The 23,088-nt window shown below is 43.7% G+C and overlaps 2 protein-coding genes across 2 annotated transcripts in view; one reads left to right on the top strand and one right to left on the bottom strand.

Moving 5' to 3' along the window:
• Nucleotides 1–5,311: 5,311 nt before the first annotated feature.
• Pdzd9 (PDZ domain containing 9) lies at nt 5,312–19,620 on the top strand. The gene is made up of 4 exons (XM_055627484.1): nt 5,312–5,342; nt 6,901–7,080; nt 12,342–12,531; nt 18,837–19,620. The coding sequence occupies exons 1-4, from the start codon at nt 5,312–5,314 to the stop codon at nt 19,234–19,236; spliced, it is 801 nt and encodes a 266-aa protein (XP_055483459.1). The 3' UTR covers nt 19,237–19,620.
• Nucleotides 19,621–20,020: 400 nt separating this feature from the next.
• Nucleotides 20,021–23,088, bottom strand: part of LOC129691365 (cytochrome b-c1 complex subunit 2, mitochondrial) — a 21,818-nt gene continuing 18,750 nt past the window's right edge. The window contains exons 13-14 of the mRNA XM_055627483.1: nt 21,487–21,640; nt 20,021–20,266 (exon numbers count right to left, since the gene is read on the bottom strand). Of these exons, the coding sequence (XP_055483458.1) occupies nt 20,183–20,266; nt 21,487–21,640 (238 nt within the window). The 3' untranslated portion in view covers nt 20,021–20,182. The remainder of the gene's footprint in view (nt 20,267–21,486; nt 21,641–23,088) is intronic.

Consider the following 23,088-nt stretch of genomic DNA (forward strand, 5'->3'; position numbering starts at 1 on the left):
CTACTGGTTGCATATCATTGTAGTAGCAGTGATTTACCCTTCCTTTTCTTACTACCTAGGATAGGGGTGTAGTTTTCAGGAGCCAAATACACTGTTCACAGAATTGCCATTATTTCCCACTTTAGCCTTGCACTATATTTGTGTTTTCCAATAGCACTGGTAATTCAGAGTTCATGTCTCTGAGGTACAAGGACAAAACAGTTTTCTTTTCTATAGCTCTACCTGGGTTTTAATAGAAGCAAAGCTCAGGGCCTTGGGAGGGAGGGAGGGAGAAAGAGGTAGAGTAAAAAGGATGCAGAAGTATGTTCTAATTCCAGCCCTGCTGCTGATTTGAACTTGAGAAATCCATGCCCTTGCTTTGGGCATTTTCCTCCTATCTCCCCCAACAGACTTTCTGTGTGATAGAAGTATCCCATCCCTCACCTGAACAAAACAGCTGGGATCTTTCTGTTCAGAGATGAGCCACCATGCTCCTTATGGCAGAAAGTCCTTGGGGACCCAGAAGATCATAAAAGGCCCCAGGAGGGATCTATGCTGGCAGTCTGAAGACATAAATAGCCATACTGTGGCTGTAAAAGGCTGTGAATATAGCGTGCTTTATTGTGATAGATGGTAGGGCTCAGCTCAGAAGAGGCTGAATCCAGATGGGACTTCAGGGAGAAGTGGAAGAAACTGCCATCACTGTGCACTTGAAGGAGTGTCTTTGGCCTGACAGGATAATGAACACACTGCCTCTGTTCAGGTCAAGTTTACTACATGGGCCAAGAGAGTGGTAGATGTGTTGCCTATGGGAACCTGGGATTCTTAAGGTTGGAGAAAACGGAAGCGAAATCCAGAGATGAGGAGCTTAGACCCAGGGCTCAAATGGCGGTCTGTCTTGTAGGTTGGTTCTCTCAGAACCATCTCCGAGATGAAAAGTTATTGATCGGTGGTGCGTAGGAAGTTTATTAGGGAGCTCTTTCAGGACCAGTTCCTGTGTAGGAAAGGAAGGAAGTGGAAGTGGGCAGGAGTCAGCTGCAGGCACCGGAGGCTTTGGCTGAAAGAGAGCTCTCGAGCTCAGGTGGTCAGGACAAAGCTTTCTAGCACTGACCAGCTTTAGGTGCTAACTACCCCAGAAATTGTGTGTAATCTTGGAGAAGGCAGCCTATTCAGCCAGGGACATTTCTTCAAGAAGACAGCAAAGGACAGGGTGATGGCTCATTCAATAAAGTGCTTACTGGGCAAACATGAGGTCTTGCTTAGAACCCAGACATATCGCCTGTGATCCCCCAGCTGGAGGAAATGGAGACAGGAGGACCCCTGGGGCATGCTGACCTGATAGTCTAGACAAATTGTCGAGCTTAAGGTTTAAGGAAGGCCGTATTTTTTGTTTTTGTTTTGAAAAGGAGGAGCCAGGCAATAGTGGCCGAACCATGCCCTTACAAGTGGTGCATGCCTTTAGTCCCGGCATCTGGGCGGCAGAGGCACAGATCTCACTCCTATGGCAGTGGAATGTGAGCCAGTGAGATGGCTAAGTAGAAATGCACTTGCTTTTAGAGCCTAATGACCTGAGCTCAAGTCTTAGGACCTGCAGGGTAAAGAACCACCTCTTCTGACCCCTTCACACTGACCATGACACATGTATACCCATCCACACATGTTCATATAGAAATAAATGTGAGTTCAAGGCCAACCTAGTCTACAGAGTGAGTTCCAGGACAGCCAAGGCTACACAGAGAACCTCTGTCTCTCTGTCTCGAAAAACAACAACAAAAAGGTGGAGAGTGGCATCGACCTCTGTCCCCCCTACCCCCACACACACACTCTGGTACACATACACAAACACCCTTCTAGCTGAGATCACTCGACCTACAGCCCTTCCTATAGCTGGAGATTAGTCCCTCTGCCCTTGGTACCTGGATTACACAGGCCACCATTTGCTCTGCAGGTACATTTTGTAATATATTCTGTAACTAAATAATCGAAGTATGTTTGTGTTTTTTCATTTTTGAGACAGGGTTCCTTTGTGTAGCTTTGGTTGTCCTAGGACTTGCTCTGTAGACCAGGATGTGCTCAAACCCGGAGATCCACCTGCCTCTGCCTCTTGAGTGTGGGGATCTTTAAAAGGCAAGTGCCACTACTGCCAGCCTTTTGACAGGAGCTTATGTAGTCCAGGCTGGCATGAAATGCAAGAGCTGGGGTGACAGATGTGTGATGCCATGTCTGGCTAGTGATCTTTCAATTCCTCAGTGTCTTCAAATAAAGGAAAAAGAGACACACTAATCTAGCGATTTGATTTCCCTTCCCATCACCTATTCTTGGGACATGCTTACTCAGATTTGATGAGCCACTCCCACTGCAGTGAAATGGGAGCCAGCAAGATGGCTCAGTAGAAATGCGCTTGCTTATGGAGTCTGATGACCTGACTCAATTCTTAGCACCCCCACGGTAGAATGAAAGAATCAACTCTTCTGACCTACACACCGACCATGACACATGCATACCCATTCACACATGTACATATAGAAATACATGCAATAAACATTGAACTGTGGTCCTGCTGGCCTAAATTTCACTGTGTAGGCAAGACTAGCTTTAAATTCACAGAGATCCACCTGCTTCTGAATGCTGCTCCTGCTCCTGAATGCTGGGATTAAAGTACCTCAGTATCAATCTGAGAAAAAAAAAAAATTGAAAAGTATATAGAAGGTTGAGTGTGGGGGCACATCCCTGTAATTCTTGTCTTTGGTAGGCTGAGGCAGTAGGACCATGAGTTCCAAGAGCAGCCTGGGCCACACAGAGAGACTGTCCATAAAACAAAATAAAACAGAAAGCTTATATTTCTTTTTATGGTTTAGTTGTCGATTTTGATTTTTTTCTTTCAGGGTCTGAGAGTAGCTCCTGCAGGACGGTGGTGGCCCTCTTGCGGGATGGGGACACTGCTATCATTTTCCTCTCTTACAATTCCACCAGAACCTCTAATGTAACTTACATGGTGAGGTGGCTTAGGCCCTCATTTCCAGTGTAAGGCCCTTGTTGCTATATATTTTTCAAGATGTAGTTGTTACAGTCACCCATTTACTGTAAGAGCAGGACAGGAGAATGCTGTGACAACAAGACGGATCAGCTGAGTGCCAGAAAGTCCTCCCTATCTCTGTTTGTAGCAGTAGTCTGCTGTTTTCTAAGGGTTGTTATTGCTGACGACTCTTGGATCAATGTATCTTATCGTGAGTCCATGATCTATGTTAGTACATCTTCCTCCGCTGTTATGCCATCCCATTTATTTTGGATTTTAGAGCTTCCCTCTGCCAGAGACTGCCTAAGTCCACTTAATTATTGGTCCTCATTCCATTGGTGGTTCAGATCCCGAATCCCTTCTTAGCAGCCACACTTCAGGTTATCTCTAGCACTTGATGCCACAGGTTGGTTGAGTTCTCTAGAAAAGAGGCTGAGTTGCAAGGAATTATTAGGGAATGCTTTTGGGCCTCATGTCTCTGTGTGGAGGAAAAGAGGCAGGGCTGGGCAGAAAGCTAGAGGGTATAAGGCAGCCATGGCAAAGCCACAGCGAGGCTTGTTGGGAGATCTGGGATGACCCTGCACTGGTCACTCGCTGCTGGAGGGAAATGAGATCCTGGCAGAAACTTCCTAGGCTGCAGAAGGAGATGGAGGGGAGGTCAAGTTATTTAGTTCTGAACTGGTCTGGACAGCAGTGTCCCTGAGCTTGTGTCACACATTTCGCCTAGTCAGTATGACTTCTGAAGACTGAAAGAAGACCGATGCGCACCATCCCCACATTTTCTAATCATTCTCCCACTGGCAGGAGGATGGAGGTAAAGGTTGCATTTTGCGATAAAGTACACTTGGCACCTGAGTAGATTCCAGCCAGGGTGGAAGAGGAAAAGGGTGGCCTATCACAAGAAATGCAGCAGGGGCTTCCCTTTGCACAGAACACTGCGAGAAGGGATCTAGCCAATGAAAATCTGTCTTGGTTTATTGTTTGGATAGAGCTAGAGAAACAGATGACCCAGTTGAGACATACCCAGGTTCATCCTAAAAATCTTGGTACAGTGCCTGACTTCCAATAGGTGTTTGCTTACTATTTGTTAAAGGATTTGATACGCTGGGACAAGGTGGTTAATATATTTTTCATCAGAGTGGTGATCCAGTTCATTATGCTACTTTCTAAAATTTATTTCCCATAATTTACAGTTTCCTAAAATTCTCTCCATATGTGTTGAAAATACAGGTTCCAAGCTGGTCAATGGTGTGCACACCTTTAATCCAGCACCCCAGAGGTGAGCGGATTTCTGTAAGTCTGAGGCTAGTTCCAGGACAGCCGAGGTTACATAAAGAAACCCTGTCTCTGAAAACAAAACAACAAAAGAAAGAGAGAGAGAGAGAGGAGAAATAAATAAATAAAGAAAAATAAAGAAAGGAAAACATAATTTCCAGTCAGGTGGTGGTAGCTCATGCCTTTAAACCAGCACTTGGGAGGCAGAGGCAGGTAGAGCCCAGCCTAGTCTACAGAGTGAGTCCAGGACAGCCAGGCTACACAGAGAAACCCTGTCTTGGGGAAGTGGGGAAAAAGATAAAAAAAGAAAATACACGTTCTAAGAGGATAAAGTCCCTGTTTGTCTCATCTATGCTCATGTCCTCAGCATCCCCGCAAGCCACATGGTGGTTTCTGGGGACTTTTTGTTGTCTGAGTGAATGTGAAGGATTATTTTGGGAAAACGAAGGAAGCAATAATCCATCTTCTAATAGTGACTCATTGTTTTCAGGCCATTCTTGGCTCTTTCTCATCTGAAACACACGAATAAAGTACACTGGCAAGGCAGTTAGAGCTGTTGATGTAACAATATTTGGAAACTACCATTAATAGAGGGCAGTGGATTCTGGAATATTCTCCGGTCTTCCAGCAATGTTGTTGCTTTTATTTGGAGGCCCTCTCCCTTCTATGCTCTCGCTCTGTCTCCATTGTTTCTCCACCAATGAATCAAGAGCTTCTTATTCACTGAATGAAGCAGACACTCTGCTAATTCCTGCAGAAAATTTTCTTTTTGCATATAATTTTCACACTCTACATTGGAGTGGTTTTCACTCCTCGTTGCCACGTTTTTTCAGGGTCTACTGAAGCAACTACCTGGCTGCCCAAACTTCTGGGAAGTAGCCTTGCAGCGCCCCCTGGCGGCCATTCAGAGAATGGCTGCGCGCCAATGTTTCCCCGTGGCCTGAGGTCCTGATCTTGTGCCTCCAGGATTCCAAACTGTTGGAAGTTGGGACAGATGCCAACCTCGGCTCTGGGAGAGTCAAGAAAGCCCCACCCTAGGCAATGGAGAAAGGCCCCCTCAAAAGCAAAAATGGTAAATGGGGAAATAGGACAAGGGTGATATGCCTTGGGTTTCAAGGCTTCCTCGGATTTGCCTCTCTTGTAAAACGGTGGTCACAGTTGGGAATCTCTCACCATTGTTGGTTCAAGATACAATGCATGCAGTGAGGTGTTCTTTTTAGTGGACTGCTCTGCGAGTTTCCACAGATATATAACACTCTTCACCGCTACCACAGTGAAGCCAGGGGACATGTTCACCTCCTGGAAATTACATTGCAACTGCCCTTTCTCCACCCCAATTTCTTGTGCTTTTATTGTTTTCTAGAATTTTGCTTTTCCCATGAGAACGGCCAAACATGGAATCATGTACACAAATTTTTATGGAGTGATTTCTTTCCCTCTGCTGTCTTTAAATTTTAAAAATTATATCTAGTGTGTTGGGGGTGAGGGGGTTGGGGTCCGAACTGGTGAGAACCGAGTGGGTCCTGGAGACTGAGAGCTGCAAACCTGTTTCCACAGCACCGACAGCTTTCCAAACTGGATTACTTTATAAGCACACTTAACTTGAACTTTTAGTTCTCCAGCTGGAGGTGTTGGAGCTGTCCAGCAAGGGCATTTGCTTTGAGGTCAGCTGGGTATGGGAAGCGGGAGAAACCCGTCTCAGCAGTGATCCTGGAAATAGCACAGAGTCACAGAGACTCGGCCAAGGCCTGGTGAACCTCAGAGCATTGCTGGCCCTTACAGAAGGAGACGTGTGTGGAGTGGAGCAGTCTGTTTCCTCCCAGCTGCTGTGTGCCTATACCACCGTCCATTTCTACTGCTGGGGCTGTGACATGCTCAAGTGACTGCAGTCTGCTTTTCATTTCTTATCTCCATGCTCGCTCCACATATCACACAGAGGCCAGCATGGTGATTTTATTCGAAACAGTGACAAGCTGATCATGTCCAGCTGAAATTACTTCCAAGATTTCCTTAAGGTGAACCTGGCCAGCAGCCCATCTGCCAGGCGTGCCCCTGCCACCACCTGCCTGATGCCGCTCCTTTGTGTCCCCATGTCCCCTTTCTGTCCTAGGACCTTGATTCTGTTTGTGCCCTCCTGCTTAGCTTGCTGGTCCTCTCATCTTGATTCATATTTACTCCTTTGGGGAAACCTGGTCCCTATCCCTATGTAAAACTTAGGTCCCTGTTGTTCACCCTCAGAGCCCTCTGGCCTTCTCTTCCTGTTTAGCATCCAGTTTGTTGGCAGCTGTGTCCTCTACTAGGCTGTAAGATCCACAGGGGTACTGAGCCCATCTAGTTCACCATAGGGAGCCCAGGGCCTGAGCACACTGCTTGTTGCATCAATAAACATCTGTCAAATGAATGGATGCTAATACCTGATATTTAACACTCATCAGGTACTAGGCCTGTACAATAGCCCTTTAACTGTCCTGTTTAGTTTCCACATACTTTACAACACTCATTTTCCCAAAGGGGAAGCTGAAGAACGGGATGACTTTGGAAGTCCAAAGTCTGGTATCCGAGCTCCACAGCACCCCCGCCATGCTGTTGTCTTGTCAAGTGACTGAAACCAGTTCTTCTTGTTTTCTTAGTGAAAGGATACAGCCCCAAGGCCAAGGCGTTTGCACATAACTTGAACAAAATGAAGCAGACTAAACTCACTGTGGGCAGCCTGGGACTGGGCCTGATCATCATCCAGAATGGGCCCTACCTCCAGATTAGCCACCTCATCAACAAAGGGGCTGCAGCCAGTGACGGAACACTCCAGCCAGGTGACTGTGGCTTTCACTTGCCTCCTTTCCACCTGCCTTCAGAGAGTCAGCACGAGGATAGGACATTGGCTGAGAATTTCCTATGGGCTAGCCAATTGCTGCCACGTGTGTACACATCAGTTAAACGCTATTCATCTGGTTCTTATGACACTCTCGGGAGGGCCTGTTCTTACTGTCCTCCTTTTGCAGGTGAGGAGACTGAAGCTTAATGGCAGAGACCTCCTCATCAGGTTCACTTTCATCCAGTAAGCGGGATGCAGACACAGGCCCAGCATCACTACGCAGCTGCACATGAAGATTTCTTCTTTCCCGGGAGGTGCTAATCATGGCTAGCCTTTCAGGACACATGATCTCATCTCACCTTCTCAACAGGGGCATATTCTGCACCAAACCACTATGCAATATGCAGATACTCGGGAGCTTGCCTAGGAGCTGGAATTTAACACCCCCCCCCCCAGACTCCAAGCCATAGGGTCTCATCAAGATCACCTCACTTTTCAGGTCTCTGGGGGAATGCCTTTTCTATCCAATGCAAGACGTGCTTTTCCAGTATTGCCTTGGGCCCTGGTGTGGTACCCAAGAGTGGGAGATGCAGAGTGGGATGAGGTCATGAGAGGGAAAAACCACTTCAGGCCATCTGTCCTGAAATCAGGTCCAAGACCTGTCACTTTCTCATTCTGGGACCTTGGCAAAGTCACTTAATCTTTCAAGCCTCAGGGACCTCATATTTAATTTGGGAGAATCCCATCTTTGTTCTAGGTTGTTAGGATTTGGTAAAATGTTGTGAAGAGCTTTGAAAACAAGTACTCCAGAAACATTGCCAATTATTTCTCATTCCTATGGCTTCACTATAGCTAGTTGTCTTTTTTTTTTTTTTTTTTTTAATGTGTGTGTGAGTGGTACAGAGAGGCCACAGTCTGATGTTGCGGTCTTCCTTTACCGTGTTGTACCTTAAATATTGAGGCAGAGTCTTGCTTGAGCCTAGAGCCTGCAGTTCACAAGCCAGTGTGCTTTGGATTCCAGGTGGGCCATCACCCCACCAACCAACCATGTACCTGTGATTCTGGCTTATTCAGCCCACTGAGCTCCTCCCACTGAGGAGCTCTGGATGTCTTTGGAAAATGTGTGTGTGTGGAAGAAAGAGTTCACTTTGGCATATGTTTCTAGAGGGAGAGCCCGTAACGGCAGGGAGGCAAGGACAGCAGGTGGCTGGAGCAGGAGGATGAGAGATCCCATCCGGCCATGTGCAGAAAGCAGAGGGAACAAACTGGAGGTGAGGTGAGCCTGTAAGCTCTCAGAGCCCAACTCCAAGTGACAGATTCCTCCTCTGATGAGGCTCCTACCAACTGGGAAGCAAGTTGTTTCAATAACTGAGCTGGGGGGGGGGGTGTGTGTAGTTCTAATTCAAATCAGCATATAAATATAGTGTGTACTGATACATGATTATGACAGAATCTCAGGACGAGGCTACAAGTAGAGGGCTCTCAGAGGTCCAGAGCAATCTAGAGTTCAACTTTAAAAATCATTTTTATGGTTAATTAGTGTGTGTGTTTCAGAGCACATGAGCGGCTTCAGAGTTCACAGGGCGTCAGATCCCTTGGAGCTGCAGTTATAGGCAGTTGCGAGCTGCCTGCCGTGGGTGCAGGAAACCAAACTCAGGTCCTCTGGAAAAGCAGCAATTGTTTTTAACCACTGAGTCATCTCTTCAGCCTCAAGTTCAATTTTCGTTTTTCCTGAGAGATGGTTGCTCTGTATAGCCTAGGCTGTCCTGGATTCACTCTGTAGACCAGGCTGGCCTCGAACTCACAGAGATCTTCTTGCCTCTGCCTCCCCAAGTGCTGGGATGACAGGCGGCCATCACCTGTGCCCGGCCTCGAGTGCAGTTTTTTTGTGACTTATCTACACTGCTGACCCATTTATTGTGTTACCCTTAAGGAATGGACAGTGAATGAGAGGATCTGTCCCAGGCATTGCGCAAAGTATTTACACTCCTAGTCAAAATGTCTGCAGTACTCCTGGAATGCAGACCACGGAGTTTGGGCCCTTCAAGAGGTGAGATGATCTGTGCACTGCCACAGCTAATTAGGGACTACATGCCTGTCACCCCCCCGCATTTGGAAGGTGGATGCAGAAGGATCAGGAGGCATTCAAGGAGGCTACATGAGTCCCTGTCCGAAAACAACAACACAAACATTATGCACAAGTTATACATATAAAAGGGTATATATGATATGTATATATGTATGTATATGGGGAGAGAGCACGTCAAAGTACAAGGATAGCGGTCAAAGATCAGATTTGAACCCATGACCTCCTAGAAAACCCATACCATATTACCAATGGCCTAATGAGCAGAAGTGAGATTTTTTTTTTTTTTAATTTTTAATTTCAAAACAGGGTTTCTCTGGTGAAGCCCTGGCTGGCTCTCAGCTGTTCTGAGTACCACATCTCTTCATGACAACCAGTTACTGTTCAGTTTCGAGGTTTCAAAGTCTGCTTTTCCATTATTTTTAACAGCAATCATGGGATTTGCTATTTCCTTGATACCTGCCCCCTGTTATTTCTCACTCACAGGTTCTAAAGTTCTTTGTCTTTGGTGTTTTATCTTGATTTGCTAATTTGGTGCTGGTTTTCTGTGGCTGTCTGATACACAAAGCCGTAAGCTATTACTACAGCTTTAACACATTAATGCAGCTTTGACGGTGGACAGTAGCCATGTACTGGCTTCACTCATGCAGTTAGTAGTATCAGGCTCATTCACTCACTCGCTCACTCACTTATTCATTCACCTACTTATTCATTCATTCCTTTTCATGTGTAGGTTCTATGGTTACTAACAGCGGACAGCCAAACAAACATGATCCAAACAACATGAAGTGTATACAGCTTCCATCTTACCTGGAACAGAGAAAAAGAAAACCTATCTTTCAGTAATGGTATGGCTGCTGTAGAGCTGATTCAATATAGGCAATCCAGACAGGCTTATAACAATGTCATGCTCACAGCCTATTAACGCAGAAAAAAAGTTCATGATGAGGTTGGTGTCCATAAATACCAAATTGGTGTCTATGACAGGCAGTGTTGCTACCTTTTGCCAGAGCAATCACATTCTCACCCAGACACATTTGGTTTACAGCCAGAATGGCCAGGGAATTCAGCTATTTATTTTCTGTCCTCTTGGTAAAAGTCACCCTCTTATAACACAATTAAGCAGACTGTCTTTTAACATCATCTTAAGAGGGTAACTTTGTTACTGTAATTAACCTCAGCAGGAAGAGCAGCTGTTTCATCCTGAGCAGCCTGAAGGTAGCTCTGAGAGCTGACTTCTGAAGCTGGCTTCAGGACATGCTTTTGTTTTTGTTTGCCTTGCCTTTTGAGACAGTCTCACCATGTAACCCAGGCTGGCCTTGAACTGTCCATCTTTCTGCCTTAGCCTTTTGAATACTGATTTTACAGGCATGCACTACTGTGCCTAGCTCTGTATATGGCTTGTGTTATCTACTTTTCAAAACCAAAGCAGAAGGATTTCTCAGACTTTCTAAGTACTTACTTTCTGGAACAGCAGGAACTTTTGTTTCTCATAGGATCTGGCTCTAGAGAAGTGTCCCCCTGGCAGTGCTTGAACACTCCCTAAGGGTTAGCGTAGTTGCTGACCAGCCTGTACTGGGATGCAAGAGCCTCCTCCTGGACCCCTCTCTCTGAGCTTGTGTTTCAGTGTCTTGGTAAGAGGGTTGTTGGGGGTCCAGGCTTCACATGCGCACACAGGGAACATGTTATCCTCATCAGTTATAAAGTCCCAATGGGGGAATAGAGGAATGAAGAAACTACAGACACTGCGGGAACCGCAGACACTGAGAAGCTGGAGTGGGTGGGTGTGCACACTGATGTCGGGAACCACCCATGTACAGCACAGGAAGGAGGTAGCTAGTCTCAGTAGGAGGTGTCTGTGACTAGGCAGTGTCAGGTTGCAGTCACCCACGAGGAGGAAGCTGAAGTTGCTAGTTTTTGCACACAGGTCAAAATGTTCATACTTGGACCAGTGGAAGGCTCTGGGCTCTGTGAGCAGCCTCATCCGGGGAAGGCATGGCCACTTCCACAGGTATCGGAGTCCTTGAGATGGCCTTGTCCATGCCAATACTACTCTCAGGACCTTTCATTTGCTCCCCACTGAGAAGTACTGAAAACTAAGACTTTCCCCAGAGTGAATCTGTCCTTTAAGGGCAAACCTGTATTGCTCTTTAAGGGCTTTGCTGAATATTAATGTTCATGCTCCTTATTGCAAGCCACAGGAAACTGCGGTTAAGGCACCCTATTTAGGGCAATGTCTGACAGAATTGCCAGAAAATCTTCAGAACCAGGCTTGGATCAAAGGGTCTAGAGATCCCGGATGCTCCTGTCATCCCAATGCAGGTTCAGTGACCCAGGCAGGAACACCTGGTGGCTAGGTTGAGTTTATAGGTCTTCATCATAGCTGGTGGGAGTGAGGAGTGGGGCAGGTTAAGTCCATACAAGTGAATAATTGATCCTTTCAGATTTTGTTTAGAGGGTCTGGGGTTCTGTTGTTAAGATACAACTGTCTTTCCATCTGCTGAATACTCAGAAGCTCCATGTGGGCGACTATCATGATTCCCTGTGAAGTATGTCTTAAATGAGGGGTCTAGCTGAGTCTTCTGAACCAGTTCTGCAGCTTGTGGTGGGACTTGTTGAAGAGTTGGAGGCAAGAGGGGAGCAACAAGCTTAGGTTCCTTGGAATCAGCACAGTCTGTATATGCATGCCGTAAGCATAATGAACACAAGCTAATTACTTAGTGTATCATGCAGTTATCTGCCCGATTTAATTTAGGAAGGGGAAAACTCAAACAGAAGCCTATGTGCCTAACTTAGCCTGTTTGCTGTGGAGGGGCCCGTTGAACCCAGGCAGGCAGGATAGCAAGAGGCTTCTCTGAACTAGTTAGAGCCACTCCTTGTTTTTAATGTTTAGAATCCTAAATCTAAATGGCTTGGGTTTTAAATGCTTTTAGCCTCTGCTAAATCAAGGATTTCAGAAATGTCCCCCAAATACTATTAAACAGCTATTAAGAAACTTGCTTAAGCATCTTTATCATGCCAAGAACACTCATGCCAGAGGAGTGTTCTTGACTCAAGACTCAAGCTGGGCTTTGGTCACAACGAACCAACATATGAACCCATAAAATATTTCAATAAAGCCATTATGGCTCTTTTCAACCCATTATTTTAATGTAACTGTTTTCCTTTTTCAGGTGATGTTCTGTTTAGTGTTGGACATGCCAATGTGTTAGGATATACACTCCGTGAATTTTTAAAGCTTTTGCAAAATATCACCATAGGAACAGTGCTGCAAATCAAGGTTTACCGCAACTTTATTGACATACCCCAGGAATGGCAAGATGTATATGATTTACTCCCCGAGACTAAATTTCCAATCCCACAGTAAGTAGTTTACTTTAGGACAGTGTTATGAAACCCAAGCCTGTGTGTGAGGTGCAAGGTTCTGGTTAACATGAGAACCATCAGATGGTAAAAGCCTTGGGAGGAGGGACTGGTGACGCTGCCAGGGCGTAGTGAACTACATTCTACATAGGACATTCCGCAGGACCTCACATGAGGGAGTGTTATAAAGGCGACTTGGACCAGAGACTGAACCAGCAGTCTTTAATGGGGACCCTGTTCCCAAATCTATCTGCACTGTGCCAATACAGCCTGTCTAGCCCTAAAACACAGGTTAAGATGGGGCTGGGGCACCAGCTTAATGGGTGAAGTGCTTGTTGTGAAAGCACGAGGATTTGTGTTTGTATTCCTGGCATTGTGGAAAGGCGGAGTGTGGTGGAACATGCCAGCTGTGGCAGGCCACACAGAAGAGGCCCCAGAGTCACCCAAGGTAGTCTAACCCAGCTGATGACCTGCAGGTTCAGTGAAAGATCCTTTCTCAAAAAGGTGGAGCATGACAGACAAAGATACCTGATGTCAACCTGACTGCCACAGGGGCATGTACACAGTGTTGAGACTCCTTCTTCCTCTTCTCTCTCTTGCATTAACTTTCTGCAAGCTTCTCTACAACATTTATGCCTGCCTTAGACTGTCTATTACTGTGATAAAACACCATGACCAAAAGCAATTTATAAAGGAAAGGGTTTATTTTGCTTAAACTCCCAGGGTAGGAACTGAAGAAGAGAATGTGGAGGAATGCTGCTCACTGGCTTTTTCAGTTTGCTTTCTTATACCATCTAGAACCACCTGCCCAGGGCATAGAACCACCCACAATGGGCTGGGCCCTCCCATACCGTTCATTAAGGCAATACTCCATAGATCTGCCTACAGGGAAATCTAATGGAGACATTTTTCTCAATTAAGATTCCCTCCTTCCAGATATGCCTAAATTTGGGTCAAGCTGATAAAACCGACACGGCACAATGCCCTTTTGTAAGCCTCTCCCTTCTTAGTAAACACTAACTCCCCTTCTCTTTCTGTTCCTCTTGTCCCAACTTGAAGAGAAAGCTATTAGAGGTCTCCATTTTCTCAGGAGACACACGTCCCAGGCACTCCAATATAGGCATTGCTTTTATCTCTTACCATCTGAGGTCTATCCCAGATCATCTGCCACCTTCATACTGTAATTCCTGCTAGAGGCCATTTCTAGCACACAGGGTAAGCCAAGCTGGGTCCTAGTGTCGGCGATGACCAGCTGGTGGCTGGTATTTCTCTCTATACTTTAACTCTTAATCTTTCAGGATGGCAGCCTTGCTCTCGATATACAGTTTAACTCTATATATACAGTCTAACTATACAGTTCAACTCTATACACAGTCTAACTCTACATAGACAGTTAAACTCTATATATAGTCTAACCCCAGGGGCTGCTGGTTGCAAGAGCTCTAAAGGAAGAGGTCGTAGAGAATTGAACCCTGAACCTTCAGATTCAGGGTCTGGAGCTTGAGATCAATTGATAAATTGAGCTATCCAGGCCTGGTTTCTTTGCTACCAAAACAGCTCTCTGGCTAAAACCTTTTATTGTTTAACAGCAGAGGGTCTTAATAGGGTAAGCCAGTGGCTCTTTTAACTCACAGCCTTGACAGTTTCTTGGTGTAAATACAAGGGGCTGTAAAAAGAACCACCTTAGTTCCTTTTAACTTAGTGGCTCAGCAGTGAACAGCAGCTGGCTGAAAGGTAGTGATAATTAAGAAGGCAGATGAAACACTCTGGACTGCTTATCACTTACTAAACTTTGAAGCATGTGAAAACATACACATTTAGCAGACAAAGCAAGTGGAGTTTTACTAACCTCACACACATGCAATCAACACACAAAACAAGGAAGCTCCCAAAGACACCACTCATCCACATATGTAAACATACAGATTAAATATATACATATAAACATACATACAGACAGACACATTTTTTGGATGGAGTGGGTGGCCTCAAAAATGTTTGTCTTAGGCTCTTATACTATCTAATACAAAGGTTCTCTGTGTAGGGAAAAATTACCTCATTCAAAAATAGATATAATCATTACATAAAAGCGACTATTGATCCTAATATCTAACTAGATACTTTATTATAAGTTTGAAGCGGTGGTTTTATCTATATGCTCATTATGAGTTCAAAGCAGAAGTTTTCTTTGTATTTCAAATGTACATTATGTGTTCAAAGCAAGTGTTTTATGTCAAGGTTTTTCTAAGAAACAGGTGTCTTGTCTTGTATAGCTAACCATTTATTCTTTGTTTCTATATTAATGTGGGTTTTCAAATTGTGGTATACACCTGGGCCTTATGCTAAGACTAAACCTAGAATTAGTGCATCTCCTTGATTATTAATTTGTTTCAATCTTGTTTTCCTTCCTGGTGTAATTCACAGGAAGGTTCACAGAGCTGCTAGCAGTTTTTGTTACACTGCAGGAGGGTTTTAAAATTACTCGATTCAAGTCAGGAATTCTTTAAAAATCATCAATTTGTTTGAACAGCACTATGAAGGTACATCTTCAAAATAATCTGCAGGAAATCTGCCCAACAGAGTGAAGCAGTAAGCAGTGAGGGTCTCAACAATGCCAGCTATGAGACAAGCATGAAAAGGCAGTATAGCAACAATAAGTACTCCTGAGGCAAAATCCTTGGGGCCTTGCCTACACCAGGGATATACCCATTCATCAGCCATGAAAAAACGAGTGGGCTGACTCCAGGAAGCTCACTCGCTTGCTTCTGCCAATCCAACATGTAATTGCTCCCAGCAAATTCCAATGGAGTCAAGTCTTTATTTTGTTCACCTTAGTTATATATTTCCTCATTCATTCATTTTATTAAAATTGGTTTCTCTGTGGTTTTTCTATGGCTGTCATGAAACCTGCTATTTCAATGGAGTCAAGTCTTTATTTTGCTCATCTTACATATTTACTTATTTTTATTTATTTATTATTAATTTTTATTGGTTTCTCTGTGCAGCTCTGGCTGTCCTGGAAATTGCTCTGTAGAGCAGGTTGGCCTCAACCTCAGAGATCTGCTTGCCTTTGCCTCCTGAGTGCTGGGACTAAAGCTATGCACCAACACTGCGTGGCTGTTTTGCTTTCCTTTTAAGTAGCATTAGACTCTTTACAACTACCCAATTCTTTTATCCCCACCTTTGACATATCTTCCCCAGTTTTCTGTGAGACCATGCTCTGCTGATTTTCCTTTTACCTCTGGGTTCTTCCTCTTGGTATTTTAAACAGCTGTCTTTGATTCTTCTCAGTTTCCTAGGTTGTCCCAGTGGCTGTGGTTTCTGTTACTGTCTATACACTAAGTACTTGCAAAGTACTCCATTTATCTCCATTTAGATGGCAACCTCCTCAAATCTATCCTTAAAATCAAAAGCCAGTTATATTTTTTTTTCCCATTTATGTGACCAAAATACCTGTCAGAGTAACTTACAAAATCACTTTGGTTCATGGTTTCAAAGGGTGGTTTTGTCAATGGTCATTAGTCCCAGGTGCTTTGGCAGAACATGATAATGGTGAGAAATGCGTGGTCGAAGAACTTCACTTCATGGTGGCAGAGAAAGGAAAGGGTGAGGGGCAGCATAACTCAGAGAACATTCCTCCAGTGACTTATTCCCTAGTTAGGCTCTACTCCCTAAAGTTTCCAACTCTCCAAATTCCAGCAGCAGCTGGGACCAAGTACTCAGCCCAGGGCTCTAGGGTACAATTCGTACCCAAACCACAACATCAGAGGTATCCTACTGGGATATTCTGCCTAGATAAGAAGGGTTATGTTTGATTCTTCTGTCTCCTCTGTCAGCCACTCAAGCAGCCACTAAGACTTGCCAGTGTTTTGTATCTCATCACAGTGGCCACTTTTCTTCCTGCTACCATTGTCCCAAAGTCACCATTTGATCATCCGCTTGTCTTTCACTCTTTACACAGGATGACCTTACATAATACAAATATGACCATGGCAGATTCCATCTTAGGAACTTCAGAACACTTGTTCTTAGATAAATATCAAAGTCCTTAACTGTCTCTAGCACTTTTCTGTGGCCTGGATGATAGCATTCTCATTCGGTTTCCCCATCCCTCTAGTCCTCTTGGCTTTCAGCTTTTCACACTAACTTCTCTGCTGTCTACACCATGCTTACGCTGTGTTCATGTCTACTCCAAGGTTCAGTGTAAACCGAGGAGCCGTCCTACAGGGAGTGTTAGGACAGCCAGAACCACCAGTCATGTGTGTTCATAGCACTGTCTCTCTACAGTGACTCTACTTATCCGTTGTTTGCTTCTCTGGGAAAATGTAAACTCCATGAAGGCAAGAGTTGATCTTTTTTAAACCTACCATGGAACTTTCCCAGAATGAAAAATTGACAGTCCTTCAACTAACCCTCTAAGAGCTTGTCTCTAACAGGACCACAGGTACCCTGAGGTGTGCTGGGGTGCTTAGGACATGGCACTCTCTACAATGTGAAACCTAGTGCGTCCCTACAAGAGTGGCCCTTAATTTCAGCAGGATCCTGTAGCTGTGCTAAGGATCAAGACTAGAAAATGACCTTTATACACTAGATGCTCCAACTTGGAGCCAAGGGTCAGATGAAGCCCACAGGTGTGCTTTGCACAGCTCCCGCCTAGAAAGAGCAGTGACTTGGCAAGGAGGGTGAGTGGGAGGTTTAAACAATAGCCAGACAGTATTTCTTGACCAGAGAGGTAGCCATCAGGGTTTTTGTGATTTTTCATTTTTATTTTTTTAGTTTGTGCTTTTCTGCATATTTTAAAGAGAAATTTAAGTGAAAAGTATTTGAATTAGTTGCCAAATCTACAAATACTTCATGGGAAGAATCACTATCTCCTGAAAAATCAGATGGGCCTGTGTTCCTATGTGGTGACAGCACAGGCTTGAGTGGGAGAGTTGCTGCCGCCTTCAGATGAGGTAGACTGGAGAAAGGGTCTTTCTCATCAGCATTTGGCCATAAATCATATAGAGCAGCAAACACTTCTTCAGTGCTTACTGCATGCTGTGCTGCAACGACTTCCTAAGCACGGCACTATTTAACCCTCTTGTCATTTCTTTTTAAGACAGGGTCTCTCTATGTAGCTCTGGGTGTCTGAACTATACAGACCATAATGGCCTTGAACTTACATAGACCTGCTTGCTTCTGTCTCTCAAGTTCTAGGATTAAAGGGGTGTGCATGTGCTACTACAACTGGCTCTTGGCACCTGTCTCACTCACTTTAGAAGAAACCAAGAGCCCAGAAATGTGTATAAGTTTGCCACATGGGGCTATTAAGCACTTAGATATACACCTAAGGAATTTTAAATTTTAACCAAATGAAACTAATTTAAAATCAACAGTCACATGGAGCTGGAAGCTCTCATACAGGAGATTGTTATTTTCTAAGTGTTTTATTTATTTATTGAGACAGGATTTCTCTGTGTAGCTCTGCCTGTCCTGGAACTCAGTAGATCAAAAGATTTCATTTAAGTATGTGTATATTTGTATTTCTGTAGTTTATGAGTCAAAGAAAGTCATAAAATGTCTTATTATAGGACTTTAAAAGTTTAAATGACGACTATCCATAACTCCAGTTTCAGAGGATCTGACCACCTTATTTGACATCCTTGGTCACCACTATACATGTAGCCAACACACACACACACACAAAACACTCACACATATAAAAGGATAAATCCGAAAGTATTCAAGCATTAAGAATCCATTTCAATAACACTTCAATGATGTAGAAAGTAATAAAGGTAACTGTGATTTTGGATTTTTTTTTTCTTTTGGTTTGCTTTGTTTTTCGAGACAGAGTTTCTCTGTGTAGCCTTGGCTGTCCTGGACTCATTTGTAGACGAGGCTGGTCTCAAATTCACAGAGATATGTCTACCTCTGCCTCCCAGAGTGTTGGGATTACAGGCATGGGCTGCCGTGCCTGGCACAGTTTTAAGACGTTTATAACAAAGGAACAGTGGTTTTAATTTTAAGTGTGTATATGCGTGTGTGTCTGTCTGTGGGAAGATGGGAGTGCAATGTCTGTCCACAGAGGCCGGAAGAGGGTATAGGGTACTCCAGAACTAGTTACAGGCAGTTGTGACCTGTCTGGCATGGGCCATCTCAGGGTTTCTCTGTGTCGCTTTGGCTGTCTTGGACTGGCTTTTAGATCAGGCTGGCTTTGAACTTTTTTCTTTTTACAAAACAAAGTAGTTTATAAGATACTCTGTTAGGGGTCTTTAACTGTTAAGATAGTAAGAATATATTGTATTCACTGCTCATTTCAGCACACCAAAGAAAACAACGCAGACAAAAGATGAGTCTTTTGTAAGCACTGATGACCATGAAGATGCAGTTTTAGATAAAAGACTTAAGTATTACAGATCTCCTCGGTCAGTCTGGAATCACCCTGTAAGGACACCAGTATCAATCTCCACAGAATGGCATGGATATAAAAAGAAGGACCATACTATTAGTGTTGGGAAAGATGTTAACTACGGTGTAGTAATTCACAAAGATGACAAAGAACTGAGGACCCCTTCTCCATACTGGACAATGGCAGAGCAAGACAAGGCCATCTCCTCCTCTTCTTCCACTGAGACTTCCTCCAACTCAGATGTCTTTTGCCTGGAGGACTATGCACAGGTTGAGGAGGGCAAAGGTCAACAGGTATCAAAGTCTGGTTAGATACTGGTTTGCAAATCTGTGGCCACAGGACTTTTTATTTTTAAATATCCAATTTTTAATGCCTTCCCATGTGCAGGTCTATAGATTTCCTACATGACCTACCAGCTCTTCTATGACTGCAAAAAAACCCTTCACAGACCTTCTTCCATTAACAGCTGAGGACTTCCCTGTGGTCTAACAGGCTCCACAGAGCTATTCTTAGAATCATATCATTCACTCAGCTTGTACAACATCAAGCAGAAGAACCCAATCATCAGAATGGCTGAACACTTGTCCTATAAGGTAAAGTTTTCTTTGCATTTTTTGGGCTGGCTGTTTACATTACAACCCCTGCCCCTACCCTTTCAGTGACACTTTTACTTGTAATGTCAGGTTGAGAGTTATTTAAAGGAGACAGGACTGAAACAGTGAGGAAGAGACAGGAGAGAAAACACTGCCACAGAGAAGGAAAGTTAGACATAAATGAAGGAACCAATTGAGAGGATGGTCCTTAGAAATGCCATTTTACTGCAAAGGGGACAAAACCCAGGCCGTTCAATTACTGTTATCCCCAAATGAGCAATTAATTTTAAACCTGTTTTTATTTTAAAAGCCACCAATAATAATCTGGAATTTTTTACTTTTGGAGCTCCTTAGCCTCACTTCAAACAGTTTCTGAAATTTCTTAATTGAGTAATTGGTGAACTCGATTACTATATTACTGTCTTCTTGAAAGCATTTACAACAAAGATCTTAGCATATAATAAATACCTGTTGACTGCCTAGGAAGAAAGCAAGAACGACATTTACACACAGTGCTTTATTGGCTCTGGGGCAGCTGGGAGTAACTAGCCACATATCTGCTTGTAAGTTTTACTTCACTGAGAAAAATGTTGAATGTTAAATTAAGACCTGACTCTGATGTGTCTGCTGGTCTGGGCTGAGACTTGAAGATAATGCATCTGTGTTACAACTCGTCAAGAAAAGGTGTATGTCCCAAGTTTCCACTTGCTGCCATTGACTTCTTGCCAGAAACAAACTTTTTTGCAGCCTTAAATAAAACATAAAAAGTTAAATAATGTTATCACCAACTAGATAAATATTTTATTTATGGTCAAGACACTGTAAGACAGCAATTCTATAATACAGCTTTGTAAGACATGGAAAGACAGCTACTGGTAGGCTGCACTTTGTTTTGTATTTTAATGGCGAAAGCCCTGGGTCAATCAAAACATCCTTATTGTTAACATAAAAGTAAATTTCAATGCTTGGTGTCCCTTTATTTTGGAAGAGGGGCTGTTGGTGGTGGTATTGAGAGAGTATGTATGTAATCTAGGCTGCTCGAAACTCACAATCTCCTCACTTTAGCCTCTAGAATGTTGGGTGGTTCTAGGCATCTGTAATCACGCCTGGCTTTCTGGTAGTCTCCACATCACTATTTCAAATTCAAAGTGTATATTAAGTGTACTAGCATAGGGCACAGCTACGCAGAGCAGGAGCTCCTCCATTATCCCAGGTTAGCCTTTCTGATGCAAGAGAAGGTGGTGGAAGTGGGTGAGCAAGGATCCACACAGCCCTTATATGTAAGTACACTATCTATTATCACCACACAAAGGTGGGAAGATGATGGTTCAGACACCTACAAGAGAAAAGGGGATGGTGTCTGTACTGTAGAAGCTCCACAGAAGGTAGATTTATACCGGAGTTCACCTTATTAGCACTCAAACAACTCAATCTTTTTTTTTTTTTTTTTTTTTCTTTTTTTCCTTTCTGTGGTGGTCTCAGACAGGGTTTTTTCTATGTAGCCCTGGCTGTTCTGGAACTTGCTCTATAGAACAGGCTGGCCTCAAATTCAGAGATCCACCTCCCTCAGCCAGCACTGCATAGCTGTAACAACTCCAATCTTATAAAAACAATACCATTTAAGAGGGGATGAGGAAAACTAGCAATAGAAGGTCTTAGGCTGAAAGAACATAGAAAACTGTGAGATTGCATGGTAAAAGGACTGGCGAGGTGCTTCTTGTGTTGAAGAGGAGCAGCAAGTGGCCATGAAACCTCCTGACCTTAAATTGAAAATGTCTCAGCCTAATAGGCATTTGCTTGAATGAGGAAGATACATTCACCCAAGCTGCTAGGAAAGCTGTTTGCAGACATGGTGAAGAGCTCTGCTTTCTGCACCAACACAGGCCCCAAGGAAATGGATGCAATTCTTCTGAAAGTAGATCACTAAGGTAAAACTATCTAAGGTTCAAACAAATTTCATTTGCTTACCTTTATGACATCAGCTTCAGCCACTGCGTCAATATGTTGAAGGACGGTGGATGGTGGCATATAAGAACCGGCAATTAGGGCCTGTGACCCGATTTCACTCAGGAAACCCTCTGAAGTCTCCATGGACATTAGGTACCCAGCTTTCAGTTTGTTCCTGCTCAATAAAAGGCAGGAGTCAGTTTATCTTTCCATCTATCTATTTTTCTTTCTTCTTTCTTTCAACGGCAAGGCAGTAAATCTATTTCAGACAGGCTAAGAAGTCTTGTATTTATTCACTTCAGCAATATTTTTTATTCACATTATTTGGAAAGCTGTTGATACAAAACAGTACTCGAACAGGTTGTCCTTTGATCTTAGAGTACACCTTAAGTAAAACTTTTAAGATGAATTTTAATCATGAAGCAATTGTTAACTTATGAGGAAAAAAATGTTTTTATTGCTATTTTTTTTTATTTTTTATTTTTTTTTTGAGATAGGGTCTCTCTATATAGACCTGGCCGTCTGAATCTCACAATGGCTGGCTTTGAACTCAGACATCTGCCTGTCTTTTCTTCCCGAGTTGCTAGGATTAAAGGTGTGCACCTCAATACCCAGTTATGATTATATTTTTATTTAGTTATTTTGATCTTACCTTTTCTAGGCCTTTCTAATAAGAAAAAAAATACCTACTTACGTGGACTCTTAATATACCACCCACTTTGGCTGATAATTTTACACACGCAGGAACCCACTGAGCACCGAATCCCATTACTCCAGTGCGATTTATTTCAATGAGGAAAGGGCATGATGGAGAAGGCAGGTGGGAAAGTATGGTACAATACAATGTCATCTGTGCCCCCACAGCTTAAACATGGCGGCAAAAGCTTCACTTTGAAATAAAACACACTCAATTCACAACTATGCTATAAGAACTGTTATTCTTTGGAAACACGTCATCAAAGGGCATCTGAGTTATCTATGCTGGGAATGAATTACTAGAGATAAAGGTACTTGCTACCAAACATAATGACCCAAACTCAGTCCCTGAACCCCACATGGTGGAAGGCGGGAACAATTCCTCCACGTTGTCCCCTGGCCTTCACATACATGCCATGGCATGGGTAAGCCCAGACCATACAAAAAAAGAAAAAACGCTGGGGCAGCAGAAATGGTTCAGTGGTTAAGAGTTACTTGTTGCTCTTGCAGAGGGCCTGGGTTTGGTTTCCAACACTCCCACAGTGATTCCTAGCCATTGGATCCAGGGGATACGAACCCCTTACTGACCTCTAAGGGTACAAGGCACTACATATATGTTGACAGGCAAAATAAGCAGACTCATAAAATAAGTCTAAACAATTTTTAAAATAACTTATTTTTATTTTGAGCATTGATTAGTGTTTTGTCTGCATGTATGTCTGTGTGAGGGTGTTAGATCACCAACAGTTGTAAGCTGCCATGTGGGTGCTAGGAATTGAACCAAGGTCCTCTGGTAAAATAGCCAGTGCTCATAACTGCTTGAGACATCTCTTCAGCTCCCAAATTTTTCTTTCCTTTTTCTTTCCTTTTTCTCTTTCTTTCTTTCTTTCTTTCTTTCTTTCTTTCTTTCTTTCTTTCTTTCTTTCT

This window comes from Psammomys obesus, unplaced genomic scaffold (assembly GCF_907164565.1).
Source record: "Psammomys obesus unplaced genomic scaffold, mPsaObe1.curated_primary_1811, whole genome shotgun sequence".
NCBI lineage: Eukaryota > Metazoa > Chordata > Mammalia > Rodentia > Muridae > Psammomys > Psammomys obesus.